At 76.1% G+C, this 27,436-nt stretch overlaps 4 protein-coding genes across 5 annotated transcripts; 2 read left to right on the forward strand and 2 right to left on the reverse strand.

Annotated features, from left to right (window-relative positions):
• The first annotated feature begins 576 nt into the window (after nucleotides 1-576).
• DQX1 (DEAQ-box RNA dependent ATPase 1) lies at nucleotides 577-7,744 on the forward strand. Its single transcript, XM_075420187.1, has 11 exons — nucleotides 577-1,375; nucleotides 3,649-3,842; nucleotides 4,053-4,428; nucleotides 4,644-4,883; nucleotides 5,131-5,230; nucleotides 5,389-5,547; nucleotides 5,721-5,912; nucleotides 6,042-6,167; nucleotides 6,501-6,691; nucleotides 6,775-6,965; nucleotides 7,149-7,744. The coding sequence occupies exons 1-11, from the start codon at nucleotides 1,094-1,096 to the stop codon at nucleotides 7,327-7,329; spliced, it is 2,232 nt and encodes a 743-aa protein (XP_075276302.1). The 5' UTR covers nucleotides 577-1,093; the 3' UTR covers nucleotides 7,330-7,744.
• A 2,578-nt stretch (nucleotides 7,745-10,322) lies between these two features.
• On the forward strand, nucleotides 10,323-12,651 carry LOC142361468 (interleukin-12 subunit beta-like). Its single transcript, XM_075421969.1, has 6 exons — nucleotides 10,323-10,392; nucleotides 10,810-11,031; nucleotides 11,267-11,375; nucleotides 11,454-11,635; nucleotides 11,746-11,894; nucleotides 12,505-12,651. Exons 1-6 carry the CDS (start codon nucleotides 10,323-10,325, stop codon nucleotides 12,649-12,651), a joined length of 879 nt encoding a protein of 292 aa, XP_075278084.1.
• An 804-nt stretch (nucleotides 12,652-13,455) lies between these two features.
• On the reverse strand, nucleotides 13,456-14,977 carry LOC142361520 (alpha-internexin-like). 2 transcript variants are annotated; one of them, XM_075422119.1, is made up of 3 exons: nucleotides 14,719-14,967; nucleotides 13,971-14,095; nucleotides 13,456-13,905 (listed from the first exon to the last, which is right to left on the reverse strand). In XM_075422119.1, exons 1-3 carry the CDS (start codon nucleotides 14,920-14,922, stop codon nucleotides 13,854-13,856), a joined length of 381 nt encoding a protein of 126 aa, XP_075278234.1. In that variant the 5' UTR covers nucleotides 14,923-14,967; the 3' UTR covers nucleotides 13,456-13,853. The 2 variants fall into 2 exon arrangements, with proteins under 2 accessions (XP_075278234.1, XP_075278235.1); XM_075422120.1 differs by lacking the exon at nucleotides 13,971-14,095 and having other exon boundaries at nucleotides 14,719-14,977.
• Nucleotides 14,978-16,389: 1,412 nt separating this feature from the next.
• TLX2 (T cell leukemia homeobox 2) lies at nucleotides 16,390-21,194 on the reverse strand. The gene is made up of 3 exons (XM_075422121.1): nucleotides 20,465-21,194; nucleotides 17,923-18,160; nucleotides 16,390-16,606 (listed from the first exon to the last, which is right to left on the reverse strand). Exons 1-3 carry the CDS (start codon nucleotides 21,192-21,194, stop codon nucleotides 16,390-16,392), a joined length of 1,185 nt encoding a protein of 394 aa, XP_075278236.1.
• Nucleotides 21,195-27,436: the final 6,242 nt, after the last annotated feature.

Consider the following 27,436-nt stretch of genomic DNA (forward strand, 5'->3'; position numbering starts at 1 on the left):
GGCCCCGGCCCTGCTCGGCCCCGGGACCCCCGCTCCCCGCGGCCGGCCCGGGCAGGGATCCCGCGGCCCGGCCGCCGCCCTCGCAGCTCGCACCGCTCCCCCGCTGCCCCTACGAGGCCGCCGGTCTGCCAGCTCCACCTGCCGGCCCCCACCGGGAGCCGCCGCGGGCCGGGAGCGCCTGCTTCGGGCGCGGGGTCCCGGGGACGGGGGGCGGCGGGCTTGGGGCCGTGCAGCCGGGCCTGCCGGCGGAGGGGCACCGGGCAGCGCGGCGGGGCGGGCAGCGCGGCGGGGCGGGCAGCGCGGGGCCCCGAGCAGGCGGGGGGCGGGGGGCAGGGACCCGGGCGGGACCCGGGGGTCGCGGGGTCCCGGAGTTCGGGGATCCCGGGGGTCCCGGGGGTCCCGCCCGGTCGCCACGCAGGCAGGGCCGCGCCTAGCAACGGGCCGCGCGCCGGCGGGCGGGAACGCCCCGCGGCGCTGATTGGCGGCCGCGGGCAGGGCCACGTGACGGCGCCGCGGTCACCTGACGTCTCCCGAGGCAGGGCCCGAGGTGGCGGCGGCGCGCGCAGGTGAGCGGCGGCCGGGCCGGAACCGCAACCGGAACCGGAACAGGAACCGGAGCCGCGGCTCGGGGGGCTGAGACGGGGGGCCCCGGCCCGTGCGGTGCTGTGTGGTGCGATCCGGTGCCAGTGCTCAGGTGCCCCGTCCGGTCCGGTCCGACCCGTCCCAGTGTCCCCCCGGCCCCACGGCCTGTGCCACTCGGGTCCGCCCGCTGGGACCGGCCCCGGGCCGTCCGTCCGCCCCCCAGGTGCCCGCCCTGTCCCGCACGCCCCGGCCCTGTCCCCGCGCCCCGCTCGGCCCTGCCCTGCTGTCCCCGCGGCCCGGCCCGGTCCGATCCCCGGGCCCCACGCCCAGCCCGGTCCCCGGCCTGTCTCCGTGCCCGGGCCGTGTCAGCCCCGCTGCCTGTCCCGGTGCCCCACCAGGGCAGGGCTGCGGCCGCACTCCGCTGCTGCCGGGCTCCCCGGGTCTGCCATCACCGGCGCGTCCCACTCCACCGCCCGCCTGCCCTCGCAGCACCGGTGCCGGCGTCCCCGCCATGGCCGGCCGCGGGGCCCCGGGCTCCCCGCCCCGGCAGAGCGGCCCTGGCTCCGCGCTGGAGGAGGAGGAGGAGGATGGCGACCCAGCCCTGGGCTGCGACGGCGACCTGGAGGTGAACCCCTACGACGGGCTGCCCTTCTCCTCCCGCTACTACGAGCTGCTGCGGCAGCGCCGGGAGCTGCCCGTCTGGACCACCAAGTACAGCTTCATGGAGCACCTGGAAGGCAACAGCGGCATCGTCCTGGTGTCCGGGCCGCCCGGCACTGGGAAGAGCACCCAGGTGAGAGAGGGGCTGTGTCAGGGCAGCTGGGGGCTGCGCACGCTGCGGAGGGCCACGCTGCTGCCGGGGAGCCCGGCACGGGGCTGCGGCACCGGCCGCTCTGCCAGCGGTCCCTCCCGGCGCCCGCTGGGCTCCCAGCTGAGCATCCTGTCCTGTCCCTTCTGCTCTGAACGCCGGTGGCAGGGCCGCTGGCAGCAGATGGGTCCTGTCCGGAGGCCGGAGCCTTCCCCACAGAGCCTGCGGTGGAGCGGGGCGGTGGGAGCCGGGGCAGCTGCGGGCAGAGGGCACGGCGGCAGCCCCCCAACCCACGGCAGTGCCTGAGCGTGGGCGGGTGTGGAGGGGGCAGTGGGCCCTGCGGGGCTTCGGCTCTGCTGTGGTTCCTGGGAGCGTGCCGCCGCGGTGAGCCTGGCGTGGGGCAGGGTGAGAGCGGAGCCGGGCGGTCGTGTGCCGGGATGTGCCGGGGCAGGTGCTGGGGCCCCGGGCAAAGCCTTGGCACGAGCCGGGAAGCGCTGCCATGGCTGCCCCGGGAGCGGCTGCCGCGGCGGCGCAGGAGGCAGCGCAGGGTGGGGGAAGCGGCCGCTCCCCGGGGCCGGGCCCGGGCACACGGGCGATGGCGGGCGTGGGCGGCCGGGCTGGACGGTGGCGGGTCCGGGCTGCCAGGACCCCGCCTGCCCGCCCCAGGGAGCCGGGCCCGTCTGACAGCGCCTGCCACGCACCCGGAGACGGCGGCACGCAGACTTTGACCGGGGAGGGGTCGCGTGGAGCTGCGGGGCAGCCGTGGTGTCTGCGGGCCGGACGCCGGCTGGGTCACCACGCAGCGGCCGCGGGCTGTCGGGGCGCTGGCCCAAAGCAGCTCCCGTGGGCGTGACGCTGCGGCTGTGCGGCACCGGATTTGGGGAGCAAAGCCCCTGTGTGGGCCCGGATTTGGGGAACGAGCCCCCCTGGAGCCGGGCTGCTTTTGGGTGCCGGCACCCTGCCCGCAGTCCCCGGGGGCTGTGACTCGTCTGGTCCTGCACGTCGGTCCCCTCACACACGGCGCTGCCGCCCAACGTGGGAAGAGCCGGCGCGCGAGCCGGGTCCCTCCGCTGCGGTGGTGGGCGAGGGCTGTCCGCGCCCGGTGCTGCTCCCACCCCTGCGGTCTTTGCGGGCAGCGAGGCGGCAGAAGGGAGGGCGCAGAGCCGAGCGTGGGGACGTGGCCAAGCACGGCTGCTCTGTGGGGCAGCTGTGGGGCTGGGCGGAGGAGCGGAGCGGGCTGTGCGCCCGCTGTGTGCTGGCCGGCTGCAGGCCGGGCTCTTGGGAGGCAGCCACTGGCAGGACCCTGCCTGTCTGTGCCCCCGGGTGCTGGGCAGACGCGGGGCGCGGGCGCCTGCTCGGGGGGCACACGGGGCGGGAGGGCTGGGCGAGACGGGCGAGTGCGTCGGGAGCTGTTAAACAGCGGATTCCTGGTCCCCACTGCCCGAGGGACATCCCGAGGCCGTCCCACGCTCCTGCCCGAGTGCGTGGGCAGTGCCCGCTCCTGGCGTTTCCTTCCCCGTCGCTCCCCGTGGGGTTTCCTGGAGCAGCGAGCGATCCCTCTGGCCCCGCGTGCGATGCTCGAGCCCCGGCCTGCGGCTGCTGCGAGGTCGGGGTCCGGTGGGCCTCGCCAGTGAGCGCTGCTCTGAGCTGAACCCGGCCGGGGGCCTGCCCGGAGTGCTGGAGGAGGAGGGGGCTGGTTGGAACAGCGCAGGCCGGCTCGTCGGGAGGGACCCGCGGCCATCGTCCGGTCCCGCCGCCTGACTGCTCCAGGGCTGGCCAAAAGTTAACGCGCGTTACTGGGGCCGTTGTGCAAACGCCGCTGGAGCCCGGGCAGGCGTGACCTGGAGGCACCGCTCTGAGCTGCAGCTCTGGCGGAGGCAGCGCCGCAGATCCCCCCGCAGCCCCGCTTCCCAGGGCAGGTAGAGGCGGAGGCGGTGGCTGTCCCCTGTCCTCCATGCGGAGGGGGTGGCTGTCCCCTGTCCTCCATGTGAGAGCCAGGGCCGTGGTGTCCCGTGGCGAGGCAGGAGGCTGCAGGCACGGGGCAATGGGGTGGTGGGGCTTGTGTCGCAGGCTGCTGGGGCTCCGGACGACGGTCTGGGGCGGGGAAGGTCCTGCCTGGGCTGTCGGGAGCAGCCTCTGACCCGGGGGTCCCGCAGCTGGGTCTCCAGGGGCTGCTGTGGGGAGAGACCCTCGGCCCTTCGCGGGGGGCCGTGCCGTCCCCGCGCCCTGACCGGCGTCCCGGCGTCCCGGCCCTGCAGATCCCGCAGTGGTGCGCCGAGTACGCCCTGTCCCTGCAGTTCGCCCACGGCCTGGTGGCCTGCACCCAGCCGCACAGCCTGGCCGCCCTCAGCCTCTCCCTGCGCGTGGCCGACGAGATGGACCTCAACCTGGGCCACGAGGTCGGCTACTGCGTCCCCCACGAGGACTGCTGCACCGCCGAGACCATCCTCAGGTACAGGCAGGGGCCGGCAGAGCCCCTCGCGCCGCGCGCTAATCCCCCTGAGCTCCCAGCCGCCGCGTAAGCTCTTAATCCAGCCTGGCCTCGTTGGGGAGCGAGGAAGGGGGCTGCTGGCTGCCCCGGCCCTCCCGGGGTGGGGGCTGCTGCAGCGGGGAGGGGGCGAGGCGTGCAGCCCCCCGTGCTGACGGGGCCGCTGGGCGGCAGGTACTGCTCGGATGAGATGCTGCTGCGGGAGATGACGTCGGACCCGCTGCTGCGGCAGTACGGGGTGGTGGTGCTGGACGAGGCGCAGGAGCGCACGGTGCCCACCGACGTGCTGCTGGGGCTGCTGAAGGACGTGCTGCGCCAGCGCCCCGCGCTGAAGGTGGTGGTGGTCACCGCGCCGGCCATGGAGGAGCGGCTCCGCGCCTTCTGCGGGGACCCCCCCGTGGTGCGGGTGCCGGGGCGCGGGCCCCCTCCCCAGGTGCTCTACAGGGAGCAGCCGGCGCGCGGCCGCGTTGCGGCAGCCTGCCAGGCCGTCCTGGACATCCACCGGCGGCAGGAGCCCGGCCACGTCCTGCTCTTCCTGGCCAGCGAGCAGGTGGGCTGCGGGCACCCCCGCCTTGGCGCCTGGGGTCTCGCCACGCCGCGAGGTGGGGGGAGCGGGGAGGGTTGGGGGTACGCTGCGCGCGGGGAGCCGTGAGGGTGGTGGGGGCTGCTGGGGGGTGAAGTGCAGGAGCTGGGGCAGCGGGCACTGCGCGGGACCCAGGGTCTGTCCCACCAGGCGTCACCCGTGTGCCCGCGTCCCTCCCGCAGGAGATCGCCGAGTGCTGCGAGGCCGTACAGACCGAGGCCGCGGCGCTGAGCCCGGCGCTGGGCCCACTGCTGGTCCTGCCCCTGCACCCGGGCGTGGGCCGCGCCGCGCAGAAGGTGTACGAGGCGCTGGAGGAGAGCGGCCGGGAGCGGCGCGTGGTCGTCACCCACTGGCTGGCGGACTCGTCCTTCTCTCTGGGGTCCGTGCGCTTCGTCATCGACGCGGGGCTGGAGCTGCGCAGCGTGAGTGTCGCTGGGGCTGCGGGGACGGGCAGCCGAGCGGGGGGCCTGGCTCCACACCGGGGTCCGGGGATGGAGCGGCCGCAGCAGTCTGCGTCATCCGCTCGGCCCGGGCCCTGCCACGACGCCCCAGGCCGGGGGACGCTGCGCAGGGCGCGGGTTCCGCCCCGGGAGGGGGCAGCGGGGTGGAGGGGCTCGGGGAAGGCGGGGGCTGGTCTGCGGGGGTCCCTCCTCACGGCCGCGCCTGCAGGTCTACAACCCCCGCATCCGCGCAGAGTCCCAGGTGCTGCGGCCCATCAGCAGGAGCCAGGCAGAGGCGCGGGCGCAGCGAGCCGCAGGCAGCCCCCCAGGTCAGAGGCGCTGCCCGGGCGTCCCCCGAGCGTGGCTGCAGCGGGAGGGGGCTCCTGTCCCACCGCGCCGGGCCCCAGGCAGCCCGCAGCCCACCGCGGTCCCCTGTCCCTGGGCTCCATCGCGCCCGCCGTCGCGGCTCACGGCCCCCCTCCCGCAGGCACCTGCCTGCGCCTCTACTCGGAGGCCTTCTACGAGCAGCGCCTGCCCCCCAGCCCCGCGCCCCACGTCAGCGAGACCAGCCTCAGCCGCCTCGTGCTGCTGCTGAAGCGCCTGGACATCGCCGACATGGGCCAGTGCGACTTCCTCGACCGGCCGGGTAGAGCCCATGGGGCGCGGAGGGGCCGGGCACGGCGGGGGGATGGAGCGGAGGGGCGCGATGGAGGCGGCCATGGCCGCGGCTGCAGCCCGGGCTGTCTCTGGAGGGGGGCTGGAGGGTCCCGCGGGTGCAGGGCTGCCTGGTCCCGGCAGCTTGCTGACGCACCGCCTCAGCCCCCGAGTCGCTGATGCAAGCGCTGGAGGACCTGGACTACCTGGCGGCCCTGGACGACGACGGGAACCTGTCGGAGGTGGGGATCATCATGTCGGAGTTCCCCCTGGACCCGCAGCTGGCCAAGGCGCTCATCGCCTCCTGCGAGTTCGACTGTGTGGAGGAGATGGTCAGCCTGGCCGCCATGCTCACAGGTACCGTGCCGAGGGCCTGGGAGCCCGCCCTGCCGCCGGTGCGGGGCACGGCACAACGCCCGGAGAGCCGGCGCTGGCGGGGGTGGTGCGGGGGGGCACGCGGTGACCTTCCCTCTGCACCCTCCCCAGCTTCGCCCTGCTTTGTGCCCCCTTCCACGCACCTGGAGGGGGCCGTGACCGTGCGCTGGCGGGCCCTGCTCCACCCGGACGGAGACCACTTCACCCTCATCAACATCTTCAACGCCTTCCAGCAGCGTGAGTGCTGGGCAGGGCGGGCTGCCGCACGCCCCGCCTGTCCCGCAGCCCCCGCGCGCGTCCCCTGCTCCCTTCAGCCGCAAGCGCCGCGGCCGCGTCGGTGACCCCGTCCGGGTGCCGCAGCCTGGCTGCGAGGGGCTCCGAGCCTCAGGCCGGGGGCTGCGCTCTCCGCGTGGTCGCTGTCCCCGCCGCGTTGAGGGGACGCGGTCTGCGGGCACAGCAGTGCCTGGTTTCGTGGCCCGCGAGCCCCCCGCACGGCCAGGCCACCCAGTTCCACGCAGGGTCCGTGCCCCTGCAGCCCCGTCCCACGGTCTGACGCCGCTCTCCCCGCAGACAACGCGGACGAGGGCTGGTGCCGCAAGCACGCGGTGAGCGCGGAGGCGTTGCGCCTGGCGGGCGTCGTGCGGGCGGAGCTGCTGGAGGTGATGCAGCGCATCGAGCTGCCCGTCTCGCCCCCCGCCTTCGGCACCGACGCCAACGTGCTCAACATCCAGAGAGCCCTCATCTCCGGCTACTTCCTCAAGGTGGGCCGGGGGCCGCGAGGGGCCCGGCCGCGGGGCGGGGGTCCTGCCAGCCAGCCCCGCTCTCCTCCCGCTCCGCTCCGCAGGTGGCGCGGGACATCGACGGCTCTGGCAACTACGTGATGCTGACGCACAAGCACGTGGCCCACCTGCCCCCCGCCTGCTGCTACCTGCTGCGGCAGCCCCCCCAGCGCCTGCCCCCCTGGGTCCTCTACCACGAGTTCACCATCTCGCAGGACAACTGCCTCCGCGTGGTCTCGGAGATCCAGCCCCAGATGTGAGCACCGAGGGGATGGGGAGGGGACGGGCTGCACCCAGGCTGCGGCGGGGCTGGCTGTGGGGCTGGCCCTGGCGCAGGGGCGCAACGAGGGGCTCCTCTCCTGGGGGCACAGGGACGGTGGGGGTCTGTCCCTGCGCGGGGGAGCGAGGGGCTCCCCTCCTTGACCTGCTGTCTCCGCAGGCTGGTGGAGCTGGCACCCCAGTACTACCTGAGCAACCTGCCGCCCAGCGAGAGCCGGGACCTGCTGATGGAGCTGCGGGAGAAGGTGGCGGCCGTGGAGGACGTGCCGGCGGGGCAGGAGCCGCGGGGAGAGGCGGCCGGCGGGGAGGATGAGGAGCGGGATGTCTGTGTGCTGCAGTGAGCTGGAGCCGCTGGAGCCCCCGCGCCGGGGCCGCCTGGGCTTGGCTGTGACGGCCGGGGACAGGAGAGCGCCGGGGAGGCCGTGTCACTGCGGGGCCGACGCGGTGCCCGGGGAGGAGCGGGCAGAGCGTGCCACTGCCACAGCGCTGTGCCACCGTCGTGGTACCAGCAGCCACGGGACTGGCCCCCAGCGTCACCCCTGGGGTGAGAGCCTGGATCGGGGCAGCGCTGGCCCCGGGGCTGGGGAGTCGTGCAGCCCTCCGCGCCCGGGCTCCTTCACCCCGCGCTTCCCCGGGGGCTGCCGCAGGGCTGGGGCCACCGGCCCTGCGCGTCCCGCTCCCCCCACGCCGGGGAGCCGCGCCCCGGGGCCGAGGGGCCGCTTGCGGGTGTCTCCTGTATAAAGTTTTGTGACCTTTGCTCCTGGCTTCGCGTCCGTGATTGCAGCCGAGGAGGGCTCACGCCGCAGAGGGGTCCGGCGAGGGTGGGCTCCGTCTGCCCCGCGCCCCGCCGAGCCTCCCGTCTCCGGGGGGTTTCTGAACATGAGGCATCCCTGGTCTTGCTCACCTCCCGCCTCCGGTTCTGGGTAGCGTGCCGCTGCCCGCAGTCGCGCCGAGGGACAGCCCTGGCCTTTGCGCCGGGACTTCCCCTCCGCGGCTCTGCGCTCTTCTGCAGAAGCCAAGGGGAAGCTGCGGCTGGCGGGGGGGGCAGCCTGGGGGTGCAGCCAGCTCCTGCTCGCCCGGGACCGGAGAGGGCACGGGTGCTCCCGGGGGCGAGGTGCCCCCCGACCCGCCCTGCCTCCGGCTCCCTCCGGCTTTCCAGCAAGTCCCGCTTCTCTTGCAGCTCGCTGGTGCCATGGCCGATGGCCGAGTCTGTGCCTGGGGGGCCGGGGGTCCCCACATGGGTGCTGTGCTCCAGCCCCTGCCCCGGGACAGACCCCTTGGCGTGGGCACGGGGCTGCTCCGTCCCAGCAGCTGCCACTCTGCCTCCCTCCTTGCTCCTTGCTTTGCCCACCTCCTTCCGTCCCTCCCGCCTTGCCCCCCCGCTCTCCCTCCCGCCTTGCCCCCCACTCTCCCTCCCGCCTTGCCCCCCGCTCTCCCTCCTGCCTTGCCCCCCCGCTTTCCCTCCTGCCTTGCCCCCCGCTCTCCCTCCCGCCTTGCCCCCCGCTCTCCCTCCTGCCTTGCCCCCCCGCTTTCCCTCCTGCCTTGCCCCCCGCTCTCCCTCCTGCCTTGCCCCCCGCTCTCCCTCCCGCCTTGCCCCCCGCTCTCCCTCCCGCCTTGCCCCCCGCTCTCCCTCCTGCCTTGCCCCCCGCTCTCCCTCCCGCCTTGCCCCCCGCTCTCCCTCCTGCCTTGCCCCCCCGCTCTCCCTCCCGCCTTGCCCCCCGCTCTCCCTCCCGCCTTGCCCCCCGCTCTCCTCCTGCCTTGCCCCCCGCTCTCCTCCCGCCTTGCCCCCCGCCCTCCCTCCCCGCAGCCCACGCGCGGGGGCTCCGCTGTTCCCGGGAAGGGGCCCGGAGGCTCCGCTGCCCCGTCCCCGCCGCCGCGCCTCGAAGGTCAGGCGGAAAGGTGAGGGCCGGGCCTCCCCGCAGCCTCGGAGCCTGAACTTCCCCTGCGCTTTCTAGGAACCCCAGAAAGTACATCAGTGGGAGCAGCGGGGCGCAGCTCGCTCCTCCCCGCACTCCCCAGCCTGGGGCCGCCTGCCCGGGGTGGGGGTCCTGCCCTGTTCCCGGGGCTGGGGGCTGGAGGGGGTGCAGGGGCTGAGCCCCGTGGGCTGAGCGGAGGTGGCCATGCAGCGGGGCTGGGCTGGTGCTGGCGGGGACGGCCGAGGGGACGCTGGTGGCTGTGACTGCCCTGCCTCTGCATCCCCCCCAGAACAGCATCCCACCGGGGCAGCTGCGTGGTCCCAGGAGGGGAGGGAAGGGGCGAGACAGCCCCGAGCCTGGCTGGGTGCAGCACCCCGAGCCTCTGTGGGGACCCGCTCCTCTCCTCGGGGACCCACTGCAGCCCGACTGGATGTGGCCAAGCACTGCGCCTGCCCCTCGCCGGACCCCCGGGACAGACACTGCTGGACCTCAATGGTTCCTTCCCTGTGCTCTGGCCCCCACTCCCCCGACGGCAGGGAGCAGCGGATGCTCCGTGCGTCTTGCAGTGATGTGCAGACCCTCAGCGGGTCGTGGGGCTCAGGACCACTCTGCGGGAGCCAAACCCTCAGCGGGTCCTGGGGCTCAGGACCACTCCACGGGAGCTGGGAGCACCCGGGGCTCCGGCAGCGTCCCAGGAGCCCAGCACTGCCCCTCCGCCCAGTGCTCCCCGGGAGGGCCCTGACCTCGCCACGCTGGCGATGCCCGCAGTCGGGGCAGGGCAGCGGGTCCCCAGTGCCCCCAGCCTGGGAAGTACCTGTGGTGAGTCCCAGCAGGGCTGGGGCCGGGTGGGTCGGGGGCTGAGCGATGGTCCCGGCTCGTAGCTCCACCCAGCAGCTTTCTCCTCTTCCAAGAACTGCCATGCCTCTGTGGCTTCACCTTGGGGCAGCCCCACGGGGTCCCGGCTCGGTATATAGCCAGCCGCCCACCGGCCCCCAGCCCGTGCCGAGCCCACCAGCGCAGCGCACACCGCGGCAGCAAGGTAGGCACAGCATGGCGGCTATGGGGGGCTTGCGCTGCGGCCCCAGGAGGGTCTGGGTGCCGAGGAGCCCCGGGAAGGTGCTGCTCCAGGAGAGCACTGCAGCCCCCTGCCCCGGGGGGCACTCGACGGGGCCGCGGCGGGAAGGGCCGGGGTGTCACATCGGCTGCCAGCCCCTTGCAGGGGTCCTCTCACACTGCACCTCTCCCCCTCCTGCCTGACCCTGCTGCCGTCGGTCCCAGGGCCGAGGTCTCTGCCCTTGCTGGTCCTGGTGGCTGCACCCCAGCTCGGCCGGCTCCCCTCCTCCTGGGGTACTGCTGGCCCCCTTTCCCGGCACGGGGCTGCCCTTCCCCTTCCCCCACCGCTGCCCTTCCCCTCCCAGATGCTGGTGCTGCTGGGGCTGGTGCTGCGCCTCGCTCCTGCGGACACCCTGACTGCCTTCCCCCCAAAGTGTGAGTCCTGGGGGGGCCTGGGGGGGAGGCACCTGGGGGGGGGTGAGGCTGCAGGACCCACACAGCAACCGGAGGGAGCAGAGAGCGCCCGCATCCCCCTGGTACGGGGCAACGCGAGCCCGGGGCAGGGCAGCTCTTCTGGTGGGTGTGGGGCTGGAGGATGGACATGAGAGTGGTGGGGTGGGGGCACAGACGTGGGGTGAGGGAGCAGTGTGGGGATGGACGCGGGGTGATGGGGCAGGACGGGGTTGAACATGGGGTGATGGTGCAGGTAGTGAGGGAGCAGGACTGGGGACTGTGGGGAAGGATGGATGCGGTGGGTCAGGGCGAGGGGTGACCCAGCCCCACTGTGGCGTGGGGACGGGCTGCCCACAGCATCACCCGTCTCTGACCGCAGCCTCTGCCTCTGATGTCCAGTTCAGGTGGGGAAGCTGAACGGGGACGTGGTGCTGAAATGCAACACCTCGGAGCAGCAAGTGACCTGGACGCAGAACGGGGAGCCGGAGCCCATGGCTGAGCTCGTGGCCGAGGGACAGACCCTCACCATCATCGGCTTGGACCTGCCGGCCGCGGGCAACTACAGCTGCTGGGCCGGCCCCGTCCTGCTGGACACCACCTACGTGGTGGTCAGCGGCACCCGTACGCGGGGCTGGGCGAGGGGGCCGGAGGGGGCGACGGGGCGGAGCGGAGGGGATGTGGGGCGACGGGGCAGCGGGGCGTGCAGGGACCTGGGGGATGGCTGGGGACCAGGAGATGCTCGTCCATCTCCAGACGGCCATGCCCAGCCCACGGGGCTGTTGGGGGGGGGCTGGGCAGGGCTGTGCGGGGAGGGGGCACGGGCAGCCCCCGAGCCGTCGCCCCTCGGCCCCAACAGGGGAGGAGAGGATGAACGTCTCCTGCCAGGCTGAGTCCTACCGCGGCTCCTTCCGCTGCTCCTGGACTGGCCCCCGCTCCGCCATCTTCCGCGCCCGCCTCACACGCAGGTGGGTGCCCCAGGGACCCCCCCATCCCGGCCCCCGCCCCATGGCCGCCCAACCCTCACGCCTGCCTCCGCCCCGCAGCGACGGCTCCTTGGGGGAGTGGGTGCCGGCGTCTGGCCGCCGCGGCCGGTTCAGCAGCAGCTTCACCGACCCCTCCTTCTGCCCCTTCGCCGAGGAGCTGCGCCCGCTGCAGCTGCAGCTGGAGGGGCTCTCGGACACCTCCTACCACAGCTTCTCCAGCCACTTCTTCATCCGCGACATCGGTGAGCTCAGCTCGGCAGCAGCGGGGCCCGGCGGCTGTCTGTGGGGTGCGGGGGGGCTCGGCCCCATGGCTGGGAGCGCTGCCCCACGCTGAGCCCCGCTCTGCCCGCAGTGCGGCCCAGCTCGCCGCGGGAGCTGACCACGCAGCGGCGGGGGGAGCAGCTCCACCTGGCCTGGGCCCCCCCGGCCTCCTGGCCGCTCCCCAGGTCCTACTTCGCCCTGCTCTACCGGCTGCAGTACGAGCTCCTCAACGGCACCCAGGTAGCTGCGGGACGCCCGTGCCCAGCCTGCCGCTGCACGTGCTGCCCCGCGCCCTCGCTCTGCTGCGCCCACCCTGCCCTGCCCCTCCGTGCCCCTGCGCCCACCCTGCCCCAGCAACCACTCTGCCCTGCACCCACCCTGCCCCACATCCACCCTGCCCTGTGCCCACCCTGCCCCTGCACCCACCCTGCCCCATGTCCATCCTGCCCCATGCCCACCCTGCCCCATGTCCACCCTGTCCCATACCCACCCTGCCGCTGCGCCCACCCTGCCCCAGCCTGGGCCCTTCCCCCGGCCCAGGGCTGCCACTGGGAACAGGGACTTGCCGGGGGGGCTCATCAACAGCCCCCTCCCCGCTGCGCTGTTTCTCTCCTCAGGGCAGTGAATTGTCACTCCTGGCCGTCACCTCTGCTCCCGCCCCAGCGCTGCCCACGCAAGGCAGCGTCACTGCCCGTGCTGGGGACGTGCCGCTGTCTCCCACTCCTGAGTCCCCAGCACTGAGCCCCCAGCTCCTGCCCCATCCCCCCTTCCCCACAGCCTCGTGCCCGTCCTGGCTGCCCCCACCCCGGTGCTGGGGGGTCCCGAGGCCGTGACCTGCCTGGCTTTGCAGGTTGACAAGTACGTGGAGGGCGCGGAGGAGACGCAGCTGCAGGAGCACGCGCGGCGGGTGCGCATCAGCTGCCGGGACCTCTACGCCAACCCTGCCTGGAGCCCCTGGACCACCTGGCAGGACGTCGGGGCCACCCAGCAGAGATGACCCCCCCGCACGGACACCCCCTTCCCCCTCGCACCCATCCCCTTCCCTGCTGTACCCCCGTCTGCATGGGGACATGGGGGGCTGGGGAGCACCCCCGAGCTGCGACAGCCGTAGGCACCCGACACCGACCTCCCCTTCACTTGCACGGTTTGGAGGGGGCTTTTCACCCCTGTTAAAGAGCTGTGCTTGGCTTTTTACTGTGACAAACCTCAGTTAGTCTTTGTGTGGGGCAGGGGTGCCGGGCCCCCGACCCCCAGCCTCTGCGGGCTCCAGCTGGGCACACCACGGGTGCCCTGGACCCCCCCCTACTCCTCATCAACCCCCCCAGATCTGCCTCCCTTCTGGGGGCTGCAGCGGAGCAGCATCCCCAGCCCCAGCGGCAGCAGCCCAGTGGGGACCTGCTGCCCTACACCAAGGGGGAGGCCTGGGGGGCAGCACCCCATCCCCACGTCCTGCGGAGCAGGGTCCCTGCCATGACCACAGCCACACTGGGTGGGAGGGGGTCAGGGACCATCTGCCATCACTGGGGGTCTCAGCTCCCACTGGGACACAGCCCCTCCACCATGTGTCGGTGGCTGGACCCCCACGATGTGCCCCACTCGGCATCCCCGGGGGGTGCCCAGCCTGGGGGTGAGGGGCTGCGGCCAGGCAGGAGAGAGCCGAGACCCTGCAGCCAGGCAGCCCCATGGGACACAGCCCCGCACCCCAGCTCTGCCGCAGACCCCGAGAGCACAGGGGGGTGCCGCCGGCGCAGGGCCCGGCTGGGGGACGCTGCCCCCTCCCCACAGACGGGCCGGCTCCGGGTAGTGCCACGGGGCTTTATTGAGGTGCTTCTGCGCAGGCCGAGGCTGGGACCCCAGCCCCGCTGTTGCTCCAGAGAGGCTGGTGAGAGTGTGCGGCCCCACGGCTGCTGCCATCCCGGGGGGCCAGGGCCTCCGGGGGCGGGGGTCTGGAAACACCAGGTAGCCGGGGGTCTCAGTAGTCCAGGGGGCCCGTGGCACAGGGGGGCAGAGGGACCGGGGCTCCAGGAGTCCAGAGGGGTCTGGAGGGTACAGGGGTCCCACGGCCTGGGCGTCCGGGGCTGGAGGTCCCGAGGCGCGGGCAAGCGGGGGCTCAGGGGACCCCGAGGTGCAGGGGTCTGGGGGCCTGGGGTGCGGCGGGTCCCGGCAGCGCGGGGTCCCGCAGCGGGGCCGGGGGTCCCGTCACGGCGGGGCCAGGCAGCCCAGGCGCAGCTCCTCGCCCTCCAGCATCTCCCTGCAAGAGACAGGCCCGGGCTGAGCCCCGCGCCCCGCCCGCCGCGCCCGCCCCCCCCCGCGTACCGGTACGCGGCGATCTCGGCCTCCAGCGCCATCCGCAGCCGCAGCAGCGCGGGATACTCCCGCAGGCACCGGGCCATCTCCGCCTCCGCCTCGCCGATCTCCCGCTCCAGCTCCGCCACCCGCTCCTGCCGGCCCGCCCGTCAGCGCCGCCCGGGACCCCCGCCCCGCCCCGCACGGACCCCCGGCCTGACCCCGACCCGCCCGGACCCCCGGACCCCGACGCACACGCACCCCGGCCCGCCCGGACCCTGCCCACGGACCCCCAGCCTGACCCGGACCCGCACGGACCCCCGCACCCCGCCCCGCACTGACCCCCGCACCCCGCCCCGCACGCACCCCGGCCTGCCCGGACCCCCGCCCCGCACTGACCCCCGGACCCCGACCCGCACGAACCCCGGCCCGCCCGGACCCCCGGCCTGACCCCCGTCCCGCCCGCCGGACCCCCGCCCTGCACGGACCCTCGGACCCTCGGCCTCACCCCCACCCCGCACGGACCCCCGGACCCCGCCCCGCACGGATCCCTCTCCCTAGCCCCATCCCAACCCTCACCCCCTGCCCCACTTGCACCCCCGCTCCCCACCTCCATCCTGACCCCCCCCCTCCCCAGCCCTCCGGGCGTCCAGGCCCCGCACCGCCCTCCTTCCTCCCTGGGCCTCCGCCCCCCTCCCCAAACACCCACACCCCCCCTTCCCCACAACCCAAACCACCTGGGACCCCCCAGGCGGCCCCCCCCCAACCCCCCCCGCACCTGGTACTTGGCGAGCTCCCCGCTCCGCCGGTCCCGCAGCCCCTCCAGCTGCCGCCGCAACGCTCCCACCGCCCCCCGCAACGCTTCCACCTCGGCGGCGCGGGACCTCAGCAGCCTCCGGTACCCGGCGGCCTCGGCACGGGCACGGACCACCGCCTCGCCGCCGACCCTCCGGTACCGGGGACGGCCCTCGGCCGCGCTCATCCCGGCGGCTCTGCGCCGGTTCCTCCCCCCGCCCCCCCCGGTAAAACGGGGCCGCGTCACGGAACCGCAGCCAATCGCGCCGCCGGGGAACAGGCACCGGGTGCCCGCCTCCTCCCGGTAACAACGCGGGGGGGGTGGCGGGAGCCTGCCCCTCGCCCGCAGCCCGCTGGCTGCGGGCGAGGGGCAGGCTCCCGCCACCCCCCCATAAATGGGGGGCGAGCGGCTGCCGACCCCCCTGCAGCGGCTGCAGCACCATGGACAGCGCGGGGGGGGGGGGGGGGCAAGGTCAAGTTCAGGGTCAGGGTCGTCGCTGTGACCCCCCCCCCCCCGCCTCGTATCAAGCAGGGGTCCCGGCCAGACCTGGCCCAAGTGAGGGTCCCCGCAGACCAGTGGGCTGGGGGCATCAGTCCCTGGGGGTGGGGGGCGTCCATGGTTGAGGATGGGGACACTCAGGGGGTCACCAGAGAAAGAGGGGGGGGGGTGGATATTTTCTGCAGGAGGGTTGGGGGTGGTTCAGCCCCCCACAGACCCCTCTGCCTCCCCACGAGTGTGCTGTGGGTCATGCCAGTCCGAGGTTCCCCCTGGGGTCGGGGAGGGGAAGGGGGTCCCGGCAGACTGGGGGGGGTCGCAGGGGTGAGGGCAGCCCTGCTCGGGGGGGCTGGCGCAGTCCTTCGGCGTGGAGGGCACCCGGAGTCCGTCGCGGGGTGCTGTGGGGGCACGTCCAGGCCCGGGGCCGCAGGGAGCCGGCGAACCGGTGGGTGCGGGGGCCGGGAGCACCGGAGACCCCAGCCCCCAGGGCAGACCAGCCCAGTCCGTCAGTCTGTCCCACGGCCGGGGGGGGCCACGGCGCCGGGTTCCTCGCCCAGCCCGGCGGCCGCAGCTGCCAAACTCCGACCAGGATAAGGCGAGTGTGGGGGGGTGGCACAGACCCTGCCGCAGCTGCCAGTGAGGGCGGGGGGCTCCCAGCACCGGGAATAGGGGGGGGTCCACCCTGCACCCCGCTTGGCCCACCCTGGGTGGGAGCTCCCCCGAGGGGAGGGGGCCTCACCCAGCCGCTGATGGGTGGGCAGCAGGTCCTGAGCGGGGACCACCCGAGGAGCACCCCCGGAGCGGGGGTCCCGGGGACAGAGGGCTGGGCTGGCAGAGCCCTGCGGCGTGCGGGGGCCCAGCCCTGGGCTCCCCGGGGGGTCCGGGCGAGGGGCTGCCCACAGCGGTGCTCCGGGCAGGGGTCCAGGCAGCGGTCGGCAGAGCTTTGAGTCCAACGGCAGGGGCACAGCCGCCCACCCGGAGCTGCGGGGTGGCCGAGGGGGGCCTGAGGGGGCTGGCCCTCGGCGGGGAGGGGGCGGCCGATGGGGAGGGCCGTCGGGAAGCAGCAGCCCCCTCCCCGCCGAGGTGCCGGGCTCGGGCCCCGCCGGGCTCCCGCTGCCCACCACCGCCTCCCGGCACGTCCACGGCTCCCCGGGGACCTCACACCACGGAGGCCACCCCCGAGACCGACGTCACCTTGTTGTCCTCAGCCCAGGGCTGCAGGTTCTGCAGGGCGTAGAGGGAGGAGTTGTGCATGCAGAGCGGGTCCTGGGGCAGCGGCTGGCTCAGGCTCTTCTGGAAGGCCTCCTGCTGCAGGTGCAGCATCAGGCGGTTGGCCTGCTGGCGCTCGGCCTCGCGCTCCTCCGCCGTCTGCCTCCTGCCAGCACACACGGCCCGTCCGGCACCGCCGCGCTGCCCGCGCTCGCTGCCAGCACCGCCGTGTGCCAGCGTGCCGCTGCCCCACCGCCCCGTCCCTCTCCTGCACCGCCATGTGCCAGTGTGCCGCTGCCCCACCGCCTCTGCCCCACCGCCCCGTCCCTCTCCTGCACCGCCGTGTGCCAGCGTGCCGCTGCCCCACCGCCTCTGCCCCACCGCCCCGTCCCTCTCCTGCACCACCGTGTGCCAGCGTGCCGCTGCCCCACCGCCTCTGCCCCACCACCCCATCCCTCTCCGGGCACCGCCATGTGCCAGCGTGCCGCTGCCCCACCACCTCCGCCCCACCGCCCCGTCCCTCTCCTGCACCGCCATGTGCCAGCGTGCCGCTGCCCCACCGCCTCCGCCACGTAGCCCTGCCTGACTCCCGGCACCGCTGTGCAACTGCTCCACCGCCTCTGCCCCACCGCCCCGTCCCTCTCCGGCCACCACTGTGCCCCGGTCCAGCACCGCCCTGCAGCCCTGCCCTGCTGCCGGCACCACTCTGTGCCAGCGTGTCACTGCCCCACTGCCTCCGCCCCGCAGCCCTGCCCATCTCCTGGCACCACTGGGCACTGCTGTGGAACTGCCCCACTGCCCCGTCCCTCTCCTGGCACCGCTGTGCTCCGGTCCGGCAGTGTCCTGCAGCCCTGCCCTGCTGCCAGCACTGCCGTCTGCCAGCGTGCCACTGCCCCACCGCCTCCACCCCGCAGCCCTGCCCGACTCCCGGCACCGCTGTGGCACTGCCCCACTGCCCCGTCCCTCTCCCGGCACCGCTGTGCACCGCTGTGGAACTGCCCCACCGCCCCGTCCCTCTCTGGGCACTGCCGTGTGCCAGCGTGCCACTGCCCCACCGCCTCTGCCCCACTGCCCCGTCCCTCTCCCGGCACCGCTGTGCACTGCTGTGGCACTGCCCCACTGCCTTGTCCCTCTCCCGGCACTGCTGTGCGCTGGTCCGGCTGCTCTGCCTGCAGCCCACCCTGCGCCCAGTGCTGCTCCGCACCGGTGCAGCAATGCCCGCCACTGCGTCCCCGCAGCCCACCCTGCGCACAGCTCCGCACCACTGCAGCAACGCCCGCCACTGCGTCCCTGCAGCCCATCCCTGCCCCGTCACCGCCGTGCCCCAGCCAGGCACAGGCGCTGCGGCGGGGACGGGCACCCCACCTCGCCCCAGCCCAGCCTCTCCCGGGGGGCACAGCCGCGGCGGGGGGGGCTGCCGGATGGGGCAGGGGGTCGGGGCTGCGGGGGCCGCGGTGGCTGCCCCGGGCCCGGCTCCGTTACCTCCACTTGGTGCGGCGGTTCTGGAACCAGGTCTTGACCTGGGCGTCCGTCATCTTGAGGGCCTTGGCCAGCGTGGCGCGCTCGGCCGACGCCAGGTACTTCTGCCGGTGGAAGCGCTTCTCCAGCTCGCAGATCTGCACCCGGCTGAAGGAGGTGCGCGGCTTCTTCCGCTTGGGCGGCGTGCGGTTCTGGTAGGGGTGCCCGACGCGCCGGGTGGCCGTGAAGGGCGACAGCGCGGCTGCGGGCAGAGGGGCCGTGAGGGGCTGCCGGGGGGACCCGCGGGCACGGCCCATCGCCGCTGCGGTGCGGGCAGAGCCGGGCGGCGCGGGAGCCCGGGGGGATGCTCAGGGCCGTGGGGACGGGGAGCTCCGGAGAGCCCGTGGGGACGGGGAGCGCTGGGGGGGCCGCCAGCACCTCCTGGCAGAGGGGAGGGGAGGAGGTGACCCCGAGTCGTCCCCACCCGCTCCCACAGCCCAGGGGCGCACGGGGCAGCTTGAGACGTGGCGGGAGGGCCCATGCCCACCCCACAGAGATGGCCCGATCGCTCCCCCAGCCCAGCGGGCGGGGGCCGGGGCCGGTGGGGGCTGGGTACGCCCGGTCCCGGGGCCGCTGCGGGGCTCGAAGGCTCCCGGCAGCACGCACCCACCCTTCCCCGCGCGCCGAGCCCTGCCGCAGCCCCCGAGGAGCCTCCGCGGCGCTGCCGGGGCTCCCCAGCCCTCCCAGCGAGGGAACCGGACCCCAGCAGCCCCCGGGAGGCGGCCGGCATCGCCCTCCGTGCACTCGGGTGCGGGGGCTGGGGACGGGGCTGTCCCCACACGGCTGGGGCGTCAGACGCTTCCCGGCCCCGGACGCAGCCGGAGCCGCCGGGAGCGTCAGGGCAGCGAAGCGGCGTGGGGGAAGGCGAGAAGGCGGCGAGGCGCAGCCCCCGGCTCCCACTCCCCTCCCGCTCCGGCCCACGGCCAAGCCGCGGCCCCGCAGCACCGCCGCCCTCGCCAGCGCCGCATGGGCAGGGCTGCACATGGCCAAACCGCCACGGAGCCCCGGCACCCCACGCCGCAGGGACGTGGGGCAGACCCCCCGGCAGCCCCGGGGCAGCTCGGCGCCCGGTTCAGCCTCCCCGCGAGGCCGGACCCTCCCTCCCGCCCGCGCCCGGGCAGGCAGCGCGGGCAGGGGGCCAGCCTGCCCGCCGGCAGGGGCGGACGCGGCTGACGCAGGTGGAGCCGCGCAGTCGGGGGGACGGAGGCCCCCCGCACCCCCTCCCCGCGTGGGGCGGCCCCTCGCCGGGAACAGATGCCGACGGCCCGCAGACCACCCCAAGGCCGTTGGCGCTGAGTGATGGCCACGGCTGGGAGACCCCGTGCCGGGGAGGGGCCACCCCGTCCACCCACCGCTGGCGCCAGGCAGGAGACGGGGACGTCACCCGCCGCACTGTGCGGGGACGGTGCTTCGTCACCGCTGGGATGGCGGGGTGGGCCGGGAGGTGAACCCGGCTCTGCTGGCGCCCGGGCTGGGTCCCCGCAGCCCCCGGCCCCCCGCCTCGTGTGGCCCCAGCAGCCCCCGCAGCCACTGCTCGGCCCCCAGCCCCCCACAGCCCCCAGCGTCGTCCCCACATGGAGCCGCGCGCTGCGGACGTGGCATTGCCGCCATCTTGGGAAGGAGCCGAGCCGAGCTAAGCCAGGCTGGAGCTCCCCAGCACCCACGCGTGCCGGGCGTGCAGCCCCCCGCCCAGCACCCCACCCGCAGCACCCCACACGTTCTCCTGGGGGTGCAGGGACCAGCATCTTTACCCCAGCACTGGGTGCTCCAGCCCCCACGATGAGCGCTCAGCCCCCGGCCCCGTCGGCAGCACCGGGACCCCGCACCGCCTCCCCGACACCTGCACGGACACCCACCCTCCCCGGCCTGGCACGCCCCAGCCCCGGCCTCTCCCACGGCACTGGCGCCTTGAGCCCGGCACCCGTTCCCGCACGCGCGGGTCCCCGAGTCCCGTCCCGCAGCTGGGCCCCACGGCACCCCCCGCCTGCCCCCTCCCCCGGGGCACACGGGACGGGGGCACCTGCTCCCCACACCCAGCCCCGCACACGGATGGGTTTCCCCCACAGCGGGACCCTGCACCCCACTCCCCACACAGCCGCCACCCCGCGCCCCACAGCCCCCGGCAGCCTCCCAACGACGGGTGGGATGGGGTCGGCCCCCGGTGCCCCCGGGTGCGGGGAAGGGACCGGGCACGGAGCGGAGCCCGAGGCCAGAGCGCGGTGGGACCCCCCGAACGCCGCTCGGAGCCGGACCCCGGCCCGGCCCCTGCCCGGAGCCGCCGATGCCTGCGCCAGCCCCAAGCCGCTCTCGGCGGGCCCCGACGGCAGCGAGAGCCCAGCCCGGGGCACGGCGGGGCACGGCGGGCGAGGACCCCGCGCTGCGGGAACCGGCGGAGCGCACGGCCCCGGCCAGCCCGGCCGGTCCCGCCGCGCCGCCCCCGCCGCGCCGCTCCCCCGGAGCCACCGGAGCCGTCGGGAGCCGTCGGGAGCCGTCCCGCCGCGCTCACCTGAGAGCCGGTCCTTGGCGATGCGGCGCGTCGTCTCCATCCAGGGGAAGGTGAGCCCCGGGAGCCCGGGCACCGGCGGCGGGGCGGCGGGCGGCGCGGCGGGCGCGGGCCGGTGCGCGGGGACGCGGATGACCCCGGCGGGCGGCGCGGCGGGCGCGGGGGTGACGTTGACGCTCACGTTCATGCTCATGTTCAGGTTGTAGGAGCCGAGCGGGCAGGCGGGGCCGTAGCCGCCGCCGTAGAGCCCGTAGTCGGGGTCCCCCGCCGCCCGGGCCGGCCCCGCGGGCTCGGGGCCGCCGAGGATCTGGTCGATGCCGAAGCTGATGGGCTCGTGGGGCGGGGGGCCCTGGCCGCCGCCCCCCCGCGCCAGCGCCGCCGCCTCCATCGCCCGGCCGCGCTCAGAGCCGGCGGGGCGCGGGCATGGCCGGGGGGCGGCGGCGGGGGGCGGCGGGGGCCCGGCGGGGCTGGGAGCGGGGCTGGGGCGGGGGCTGGCGCCGGGGCGGCGGCCGGGTGCGGGTCCGGGGTCGGGTCCGGGGTCGGGCCCGGGGCATGGCCCGCGGCTGCTGGCGGCCCCGGCGCGGGAGCGCGGGTGCGCGGCGGGTCCCGGCGGCGCGCGCTTTTCTGCCCCGCTCCATCTGGACCTGCCAAAATCCCGGGCGCCCGCGCCCTGATTGGCGGCCGCGCCCCGTGATTGACAGCCCCGCGCCCACGGGGGCGGGGGATCGCGCATCCCGGGGCCCCGCCCCGCCACCGGGCCCACCCCCCCCAACCCCCCACAGCGGCCCCGGGCCTCCGCCCCGCCCGGCCCGCCGCCCGCCGGGGCTCCCGCACCGGGTCCGGGGCTGCCGGCCGGGCCCGTCGGGCCCCGAGCGCAAGGACTCCCCCCCCGCCCCCGGCCCGGGGCCGCCCCCGGGCCCCGCCGCGCTCCGGGCCGGTTCCCCGCCGCCGGACGCCCCCCGGCCCGCAGCAACGGACGGGAGGCTCGGGGAGCACCGGAGCCGCCGCCGCCGCGGTACCGGCGCCGTCGGGGCAGGGCCGGGGCCGGCGCTCGCCCGGTCGAGGTGGGGCCGGGGCCCCCCCGTCCTCCCGGACGCTCACGGCTGCGCGTTCCGGGGGGCACGGAGCCGGCCCCGGCGCCGATATCCCGCATCCCAGGTCCCGCGGACCGGCACCGCACCCGCCGCTCCCGGGACGCTTGGGCCGCGTCCCCCCGACCCGCCACTGTCCCGGGGCACCGAGCCCGGTCCCGCCGAGCGCGTCCGCCGCAGGGAGAACGGACCCGTCCGCTCCTCGAGCCGCCGGTCCCTGGGCACGGACCCGGGGTTTGGCCCGACCCGCCGCTCCCACACACATCGCCGGTGCGGGGCACGGACCCGTCCGCCGTTCCCGGTGGCACCGACCCCGCTTCTCCCGACCCGCCGTTCCCGCCACACGGACCAGTCCGCCCTGCCCGGGAGCGCGGATCCCGGTGCCCCCGGCCCGCACTTGCCGGAACACGGACCCGTCCGCCGTTCCCGGTAGCGCCGACCCCAGTTGGGCCGACCCCGATCCCGGGTCCCGGATCCCTTTTCCCCGGGACCCGCCGTTCCCCGTAGCACGGACCCCGCTCTCACGGACCCGTCGTTCTCCGGTGGCGGATCGCGGTTCCCTCGACCCCGCCGCTCCCGAGTCACCGACTCCGGTTCCCACGGACCCGCCGTCCCCGGTGCCGCGGACCGCGGTTCCTATTAACCAGCCGTTCCCGGGACATGGTCCCCGGTCCCCCGGACCCGCCGTTCCCGGGCCCGGAGCCCGGACGATGGGACCCGGCTCGCAGCAGCGGGGCCGGCTGCGGGTGCCCGGGCGCGGAATGCGACGGTGCCGCTCGGTGCGGGCTCGGCCCCGGCCCCGGCCCCGGCCCCGTTCCGCCGGCGGGCGGTAACGGCCAGCGGACAGCAGCACGGGCCGGGCCGGGCCTCCCGGTGACCGCCGCGGGCGGAGGGTCCACCCGTGGGACGGGGCGGCGGGGCCGGCCCCGCGGGTCGGTCCCGGCGGGTCCCGGGCTGGGGATCGCGGCTCCCGGGCGGGCAGCGGCGGGGGACGGCGGGTCACGGCTCCGGGGCAGGGGCGGGCGGGGGAGGGGGGGGGTCCCGGCCACCCTGGCGCCACCGGTCTGGGGCAAATGACATTACCGGGGCCCGCGCCCGTAAATCACGGCGGCACCGGGAGCGGCAGCTGCCGCGCCCGGGGGCACCGGGCGTACGCGGGGTGCCCGGCCCTGCTCCCGCAGCTCCTCCGGGGCGCGGGGCCGGGGTCCCCAGGGCTGCGCGGCCCACGGGCACCGGGCGGCGGCGTGGGGGGGGGCGACGCGCAGAGACACCCGCAGCAGGGCACGGAGGCCTGAACACGCGTGGGTGGGCGTAGCCTTGGCACACGCACACTCACACGTCTGTCCCCGCCAGGCCCGGGCTGGGGCTGCGGTGCCCGACCCCCGAGCCGAGCCGGGCCGAGCCGAGCCGCTCTGTCCGCATCCCCCCGCAGCGCCGGGCGCCCACGGAGCTGCCCCGTTCCTCCCCGGGGCCTTCTCCCCCTCTCCCCGGCTCCCGAGAGTCCCCGTGCCGCGGGTGCGGGTCCCCGGCACCCCCCGCAGAGGAGCGGGAGTCTCCGTTCCGTCCCGCAGCCCCCGGACCCTGCCCCGCCGGGGACTTTCCTGCTCGGGGCCCGGCAGGTGCCGGGAGAAACCCGCCCGATGCCCCGCACGGCTCGGCTCGGCCACCGGCCCTGGGTGCCGCGGCGGGGGGCTTGCCGTGTCCCCCGGGGCAAGACCGGCACCAGCCCCGCCGGCGCCCGCCCCGTCCCCGAGCGCTGCGGGGAGGAAATACCTGGTGCGGGGGGCGGGGGGCGGCAGCAGGTTAATGAGACCTGGGGCGGGAGGCAGATGTTCGCCGAGCCCCGCGGCTGGAATGCTGCCGGCCCCGGAGATGGATTGCGGGCAGGTGACGGGGTCTGCCCGCGCCACGGCCCGCCCCGCGCCCCCGGGGGTCTGCCCGCTGGGTGCTCGCCCAGACCCCCGCTCGGGGCGGGACCCAGCGCCGGGCACCCGCTCTGGAGGACGGGAGGGCTACGCAGGCTGGGGGGGCCGGGGCCGGCACCCCCCGGGCAGGGGTCTGGCAGCACGCGCAGCCCCTCGGCTGGGGGTGACACCGCTGCCCCGCACCCTCCGGCACCACCGTTACGGCTGACCCAGCGTGGCTCGGGAAGAGCTAAGGGTGCTCGGAGCGTTGGCGAGCCCCGTGCCACCGCGGCTCTGGGTGCAGGGGGTCACCCCTCCCAAAATCCCACTGGCCCCCGGCCCCCCACCGTCACCTCCTCGCGCCGCCGGCCCTGTCTGCCCAGTGACCCTCAGGCCACCAGCAGCCGGGAGGAGGTTGTTTCCCCGTGCCTGCTCCCAGGGTCCCCAGAGCCACCATGCAGGCCGAGGTGGGGGGGCCTGGACCCCCCCAGCTGCCCCCAGCCTGGCACCATGTGGCCAGCAAGGCCTCGGGCACGGGGACCCCCGCACACCCACACTGGGAGGACTGGGACCACCCTGCCCCTCATTTCTCAGCCACAGTGTGCATCCCCGCGACCTGGGGGTCCCCGAGGGGCGCAGGGGACGCGCCCCCACGCCAGGGCAGGAGCGTGACCTGGCACCTGGGCGGCACGGCCAGCCGGAGGGGACACGGCAGAAGAAGGGGCGTTTGCCCGGTTCCAGGTAGGAAATCGGCCTTCGGCCACGAGACGCTGCCCGCAGCCCTGCTGCTGCCAGAGCTGCACCCCGGCATCCCCCCGCCCCGTGTCCCCCCCCAGCCCTGCGTCCCCCACTGGCTCAGCCGACCTGGGGGCCATTGGGGTGGGTGCGTGGGGGCCTGACCACCACCCCGCTCCACGACGGGGGTCCTGTCGGCTGCACCGCCCGTCCCCGCAGCCGCCCGGGGAGCTGCCGCGGCCCCCCCCACTCCCGGCCCCTCGCCCCATCACCCGCTGTCCCTGCGGGTGCCCACGACCCCGGGGCTGCCGGCCGTGCCACTGCCCCCGGCCCCCGCGGGCCCTCCGGCCAGGCTCAGGTGCTGCTGCTGGGGCAGGCGGTATCAGGGGGGTCCCTGCCTGCCCCCGGCCGCTGGCAGCCCCCTCCCCGCGCCCGCCAGCCCGCGGCAATTAAGCGGCGGAGGCCTGGAAGGGCCCCCCGTTACCAGCGGCGAGATGCTGCCAAGCCGCCCGCTCCCGCCCGCTCCCCCCCGTAATCTCATTACCGCTGGACGTCCCCTTCTTCCTCCCGCTTCCCCCCAAACCCGCTGGCAAACTGTAGGGACAGTCAGCTCCTCTCCGGCTGCTGGGTTAATTCTGGGCTAATTAGATGAAGCCGGCCCAGATTGGATTACTTTAGCCTGCATTTGGTCCTCCAGTCCCTGGCTTGCGGCTCCCGGGGGAGCTGCTGGCGCCTCCTGCCTCAATCAGACACTTCTTAACCGCATGAAACACCCCCGGAGCCCCCCGCCCCGGGCTGGGCGCCGGCACCCGCCCGGGGTGCGCGGGGGGACGCGGGTGGCGGCCTCCGGGCGCGGCCCCCACCCCCGACCTGCTGCGGGGCAGCGCCGGGGCCGGGGCTCCCACCCGCGGCGGCCACCGGAGCCCCGACGGGCGGACGTCCCGGTGCCCGCCGGCGTCTGCGCCGCGTCCGCGGGGAGGAGCCGGGGGCGGCGGGGACGTGCGGGGCTGCGCCGGCCCCGGGCTGCGAAGGGAGCGGCTGGGGGGCGCGGGCAGCCCCCGCAGCCCGGGCCGGGGGTGCGGCGTGAACCGTCCCCCGCAAACCCACCCACCCCCCTGGGTGCGGTGGCTGCCGCGGGCTGGGAGCAGGGGCCGGCGGGGCTGGGGGGGGGGGGGTGCTGCCGGGGCGGGGGGGCTGCAGCGGTGCCCCTGGTTGCGGGTCCCTGGCTGGGTGCCCCGGGAGGTCCACCTCCCCCCGGGGAGCCCTGCGGGGGGGGGGTACCCGCCGTGGTCAGCTCTGACACCGGGGCGGCTGCCGAGCGCCCGGCCCTTCAGCGGGGCGACGGCATGGGGGGCCGGCGGGGCTGGGGGGAGGGGGATCGGGGGCAGGAGGGGGTCCTGTGGGGGTCGGGGGGCACGCAGGGCCCCTTCGGCTGCAGGCAGCCGGGCGGGCAGGGTGGGGGGCTCCGGCTGCAGCGCGTCGGGGCCGGGGTCCCGCCGGGATCCGCTCCCGCGGTGCAGCCTCCGCGGCCGGGCCGGGGGTTCCCCGGGGGTGGGGGGGCTGCCGGAGGGTCCTGCCGGGCGCGGGGCTGCGGGGCCGGGGGCGGTGGTGCCGCGGGGCCGCTGACAGGAGCCGTCGCTCAGAACCTGGTTATCAAAGGCCGCGGGCAGGTAATTGCATTCTGCAAATCCAATCAGGGGCATTAGGCAGGAGCTCAGTCCATAACCGCCCAGCCCCCGCCCGCCCGCCCGCGCCGCCGCCCGCCAGGCCCTGCCCGTGCTGCCCACCCTGCCTGCCCTGCTTGCACTGCCCGGCCTGCCTGCACTGCTGCCCTGCCCGTCCTGCCTGCACTCCCTGCCATGCCTGTGCTGCTCATCCTGCCTGCCCTGCCCACCCTACCTGCCCTGCCCACCCTGCCTGTCCTGCCTGCACTGCTGCCCTTTCCGCCCTGCCCACCCTGCCTGCCCTGCCACCTTGCCGCCCTGCCTGCCCTGCCTGCCCTGCCAGCCCACCAGCCCTGCCGTGGTCCCACCAGCCCTGGACGCCCCGCAGGGCCAGGACCCGGGGTGTGGGGCTGGGACAGCAGCTCCAGCCATGGGGACTCTCCCGCAGGGATGCCAGGACGGGATGCCAGCTCCAGCCATGGCGCAGTGCAACCGCCTCGGCGTGGAGGGACCCGGCCGGCGGCCATGGCGCTGGGACACCGGGGTGGGGGCTCGGGGCCGCGCAGGCTGGCGTGACCCCGCTGCCTGCCGCCAGCTGCCCCGGCCCCGCTCTGCCATCCTGCTGCCCCGCACGGGTCCGGCCGCGGCCCCACCTCGCCTGGCCCGGGGGGCCGGAGCGCTGCTGCGCTGCTCCCACTGCAGTCACGAGTGCGTCCGGCCTCAGCCCCGGCCCTGCGCGGCCGCAGCGAGGGGCCCGGCCGGGAAAGCCCCCGGCAGGCGCTTACCAGAAGCGGCCGCCCAGGCCCCGCGCAGCTCCGCAGCGGAAATGGAGCTGAATATTTGAGCAGGTCTCTGCTAAAAGCACCGGCCCGCCCGGCCCCGGAGCCTCTCTGAGGCTGGGCGAAGCGCCGGCTGCCGCCCAGGCATTAATTATTTACGGGGAGATGGAGCTGCGTGGCCTCGCGCGTGCCAGGCTGGAGCGCCGGCTGCCAGGCACCCCGGCCCCTGTGCCCAGCACCCCGGAGGTCCCGTGCCCACAGACCCCGCACCTCGCCCAGCGCGGGGGCTGGCCCCACCGGTGTCTCGGGCTGGCGTGAGCGTGCAGGGGGCACGAGCAGGGCGGCACGTGCATGGGATGCGCGCTCGTGCACACGAACCGGCCCTTTGTGGGGGGGGCATCAGGCATGCGGGGACCCCCTGCCACGAGCACGGGGAGCGCGTGAGGGGGTGCGAGGGGAGCCCTGTGCTGGCGTGGGCAGGTCCCGCGGGGACGTGCACCAGCAGGCACGACTGCGAGGGGTCGCTGGGCACCGGCTGATGCCCGTCCCTGCCAAGGGGGGACGCGGGGGTGCACGGGGTGTGCGCAGGACACGCGTGGGGTCGGGCGGTGGGCAGGCAGTGCCCGTGCAGGGCCGGTGCTGCTGCGGTGCCGGGCGCAGTGCTGGTGCTCAGCGTGGCGCCGGGCGCTCTGCCTGTGCCCAGCGCGGTGCTGCTGCCGTGCTGGCCATCCCTCCGGCGCAGAAGGGACGGCACGCGCCGCGGCCCTGGGGCGGTGCTGGTGCTCGCTGCGATGGGGGTGCC

This window comes from Opisthocomus hoazin, chromosome 5, assembly GCF_030867145.1.
Source record: "Opisthocomus hoazin isolate bOpiHoa1 chromosome 5, bOpiHoa1.hap1, whole genome shotgun sequence".
NCBI lineage: Eukaryota > Metazoa > Chordata > Aves > Opisthocomiformes > Opisthocomidae > Opisthocomus > Opisthocomus hoazin.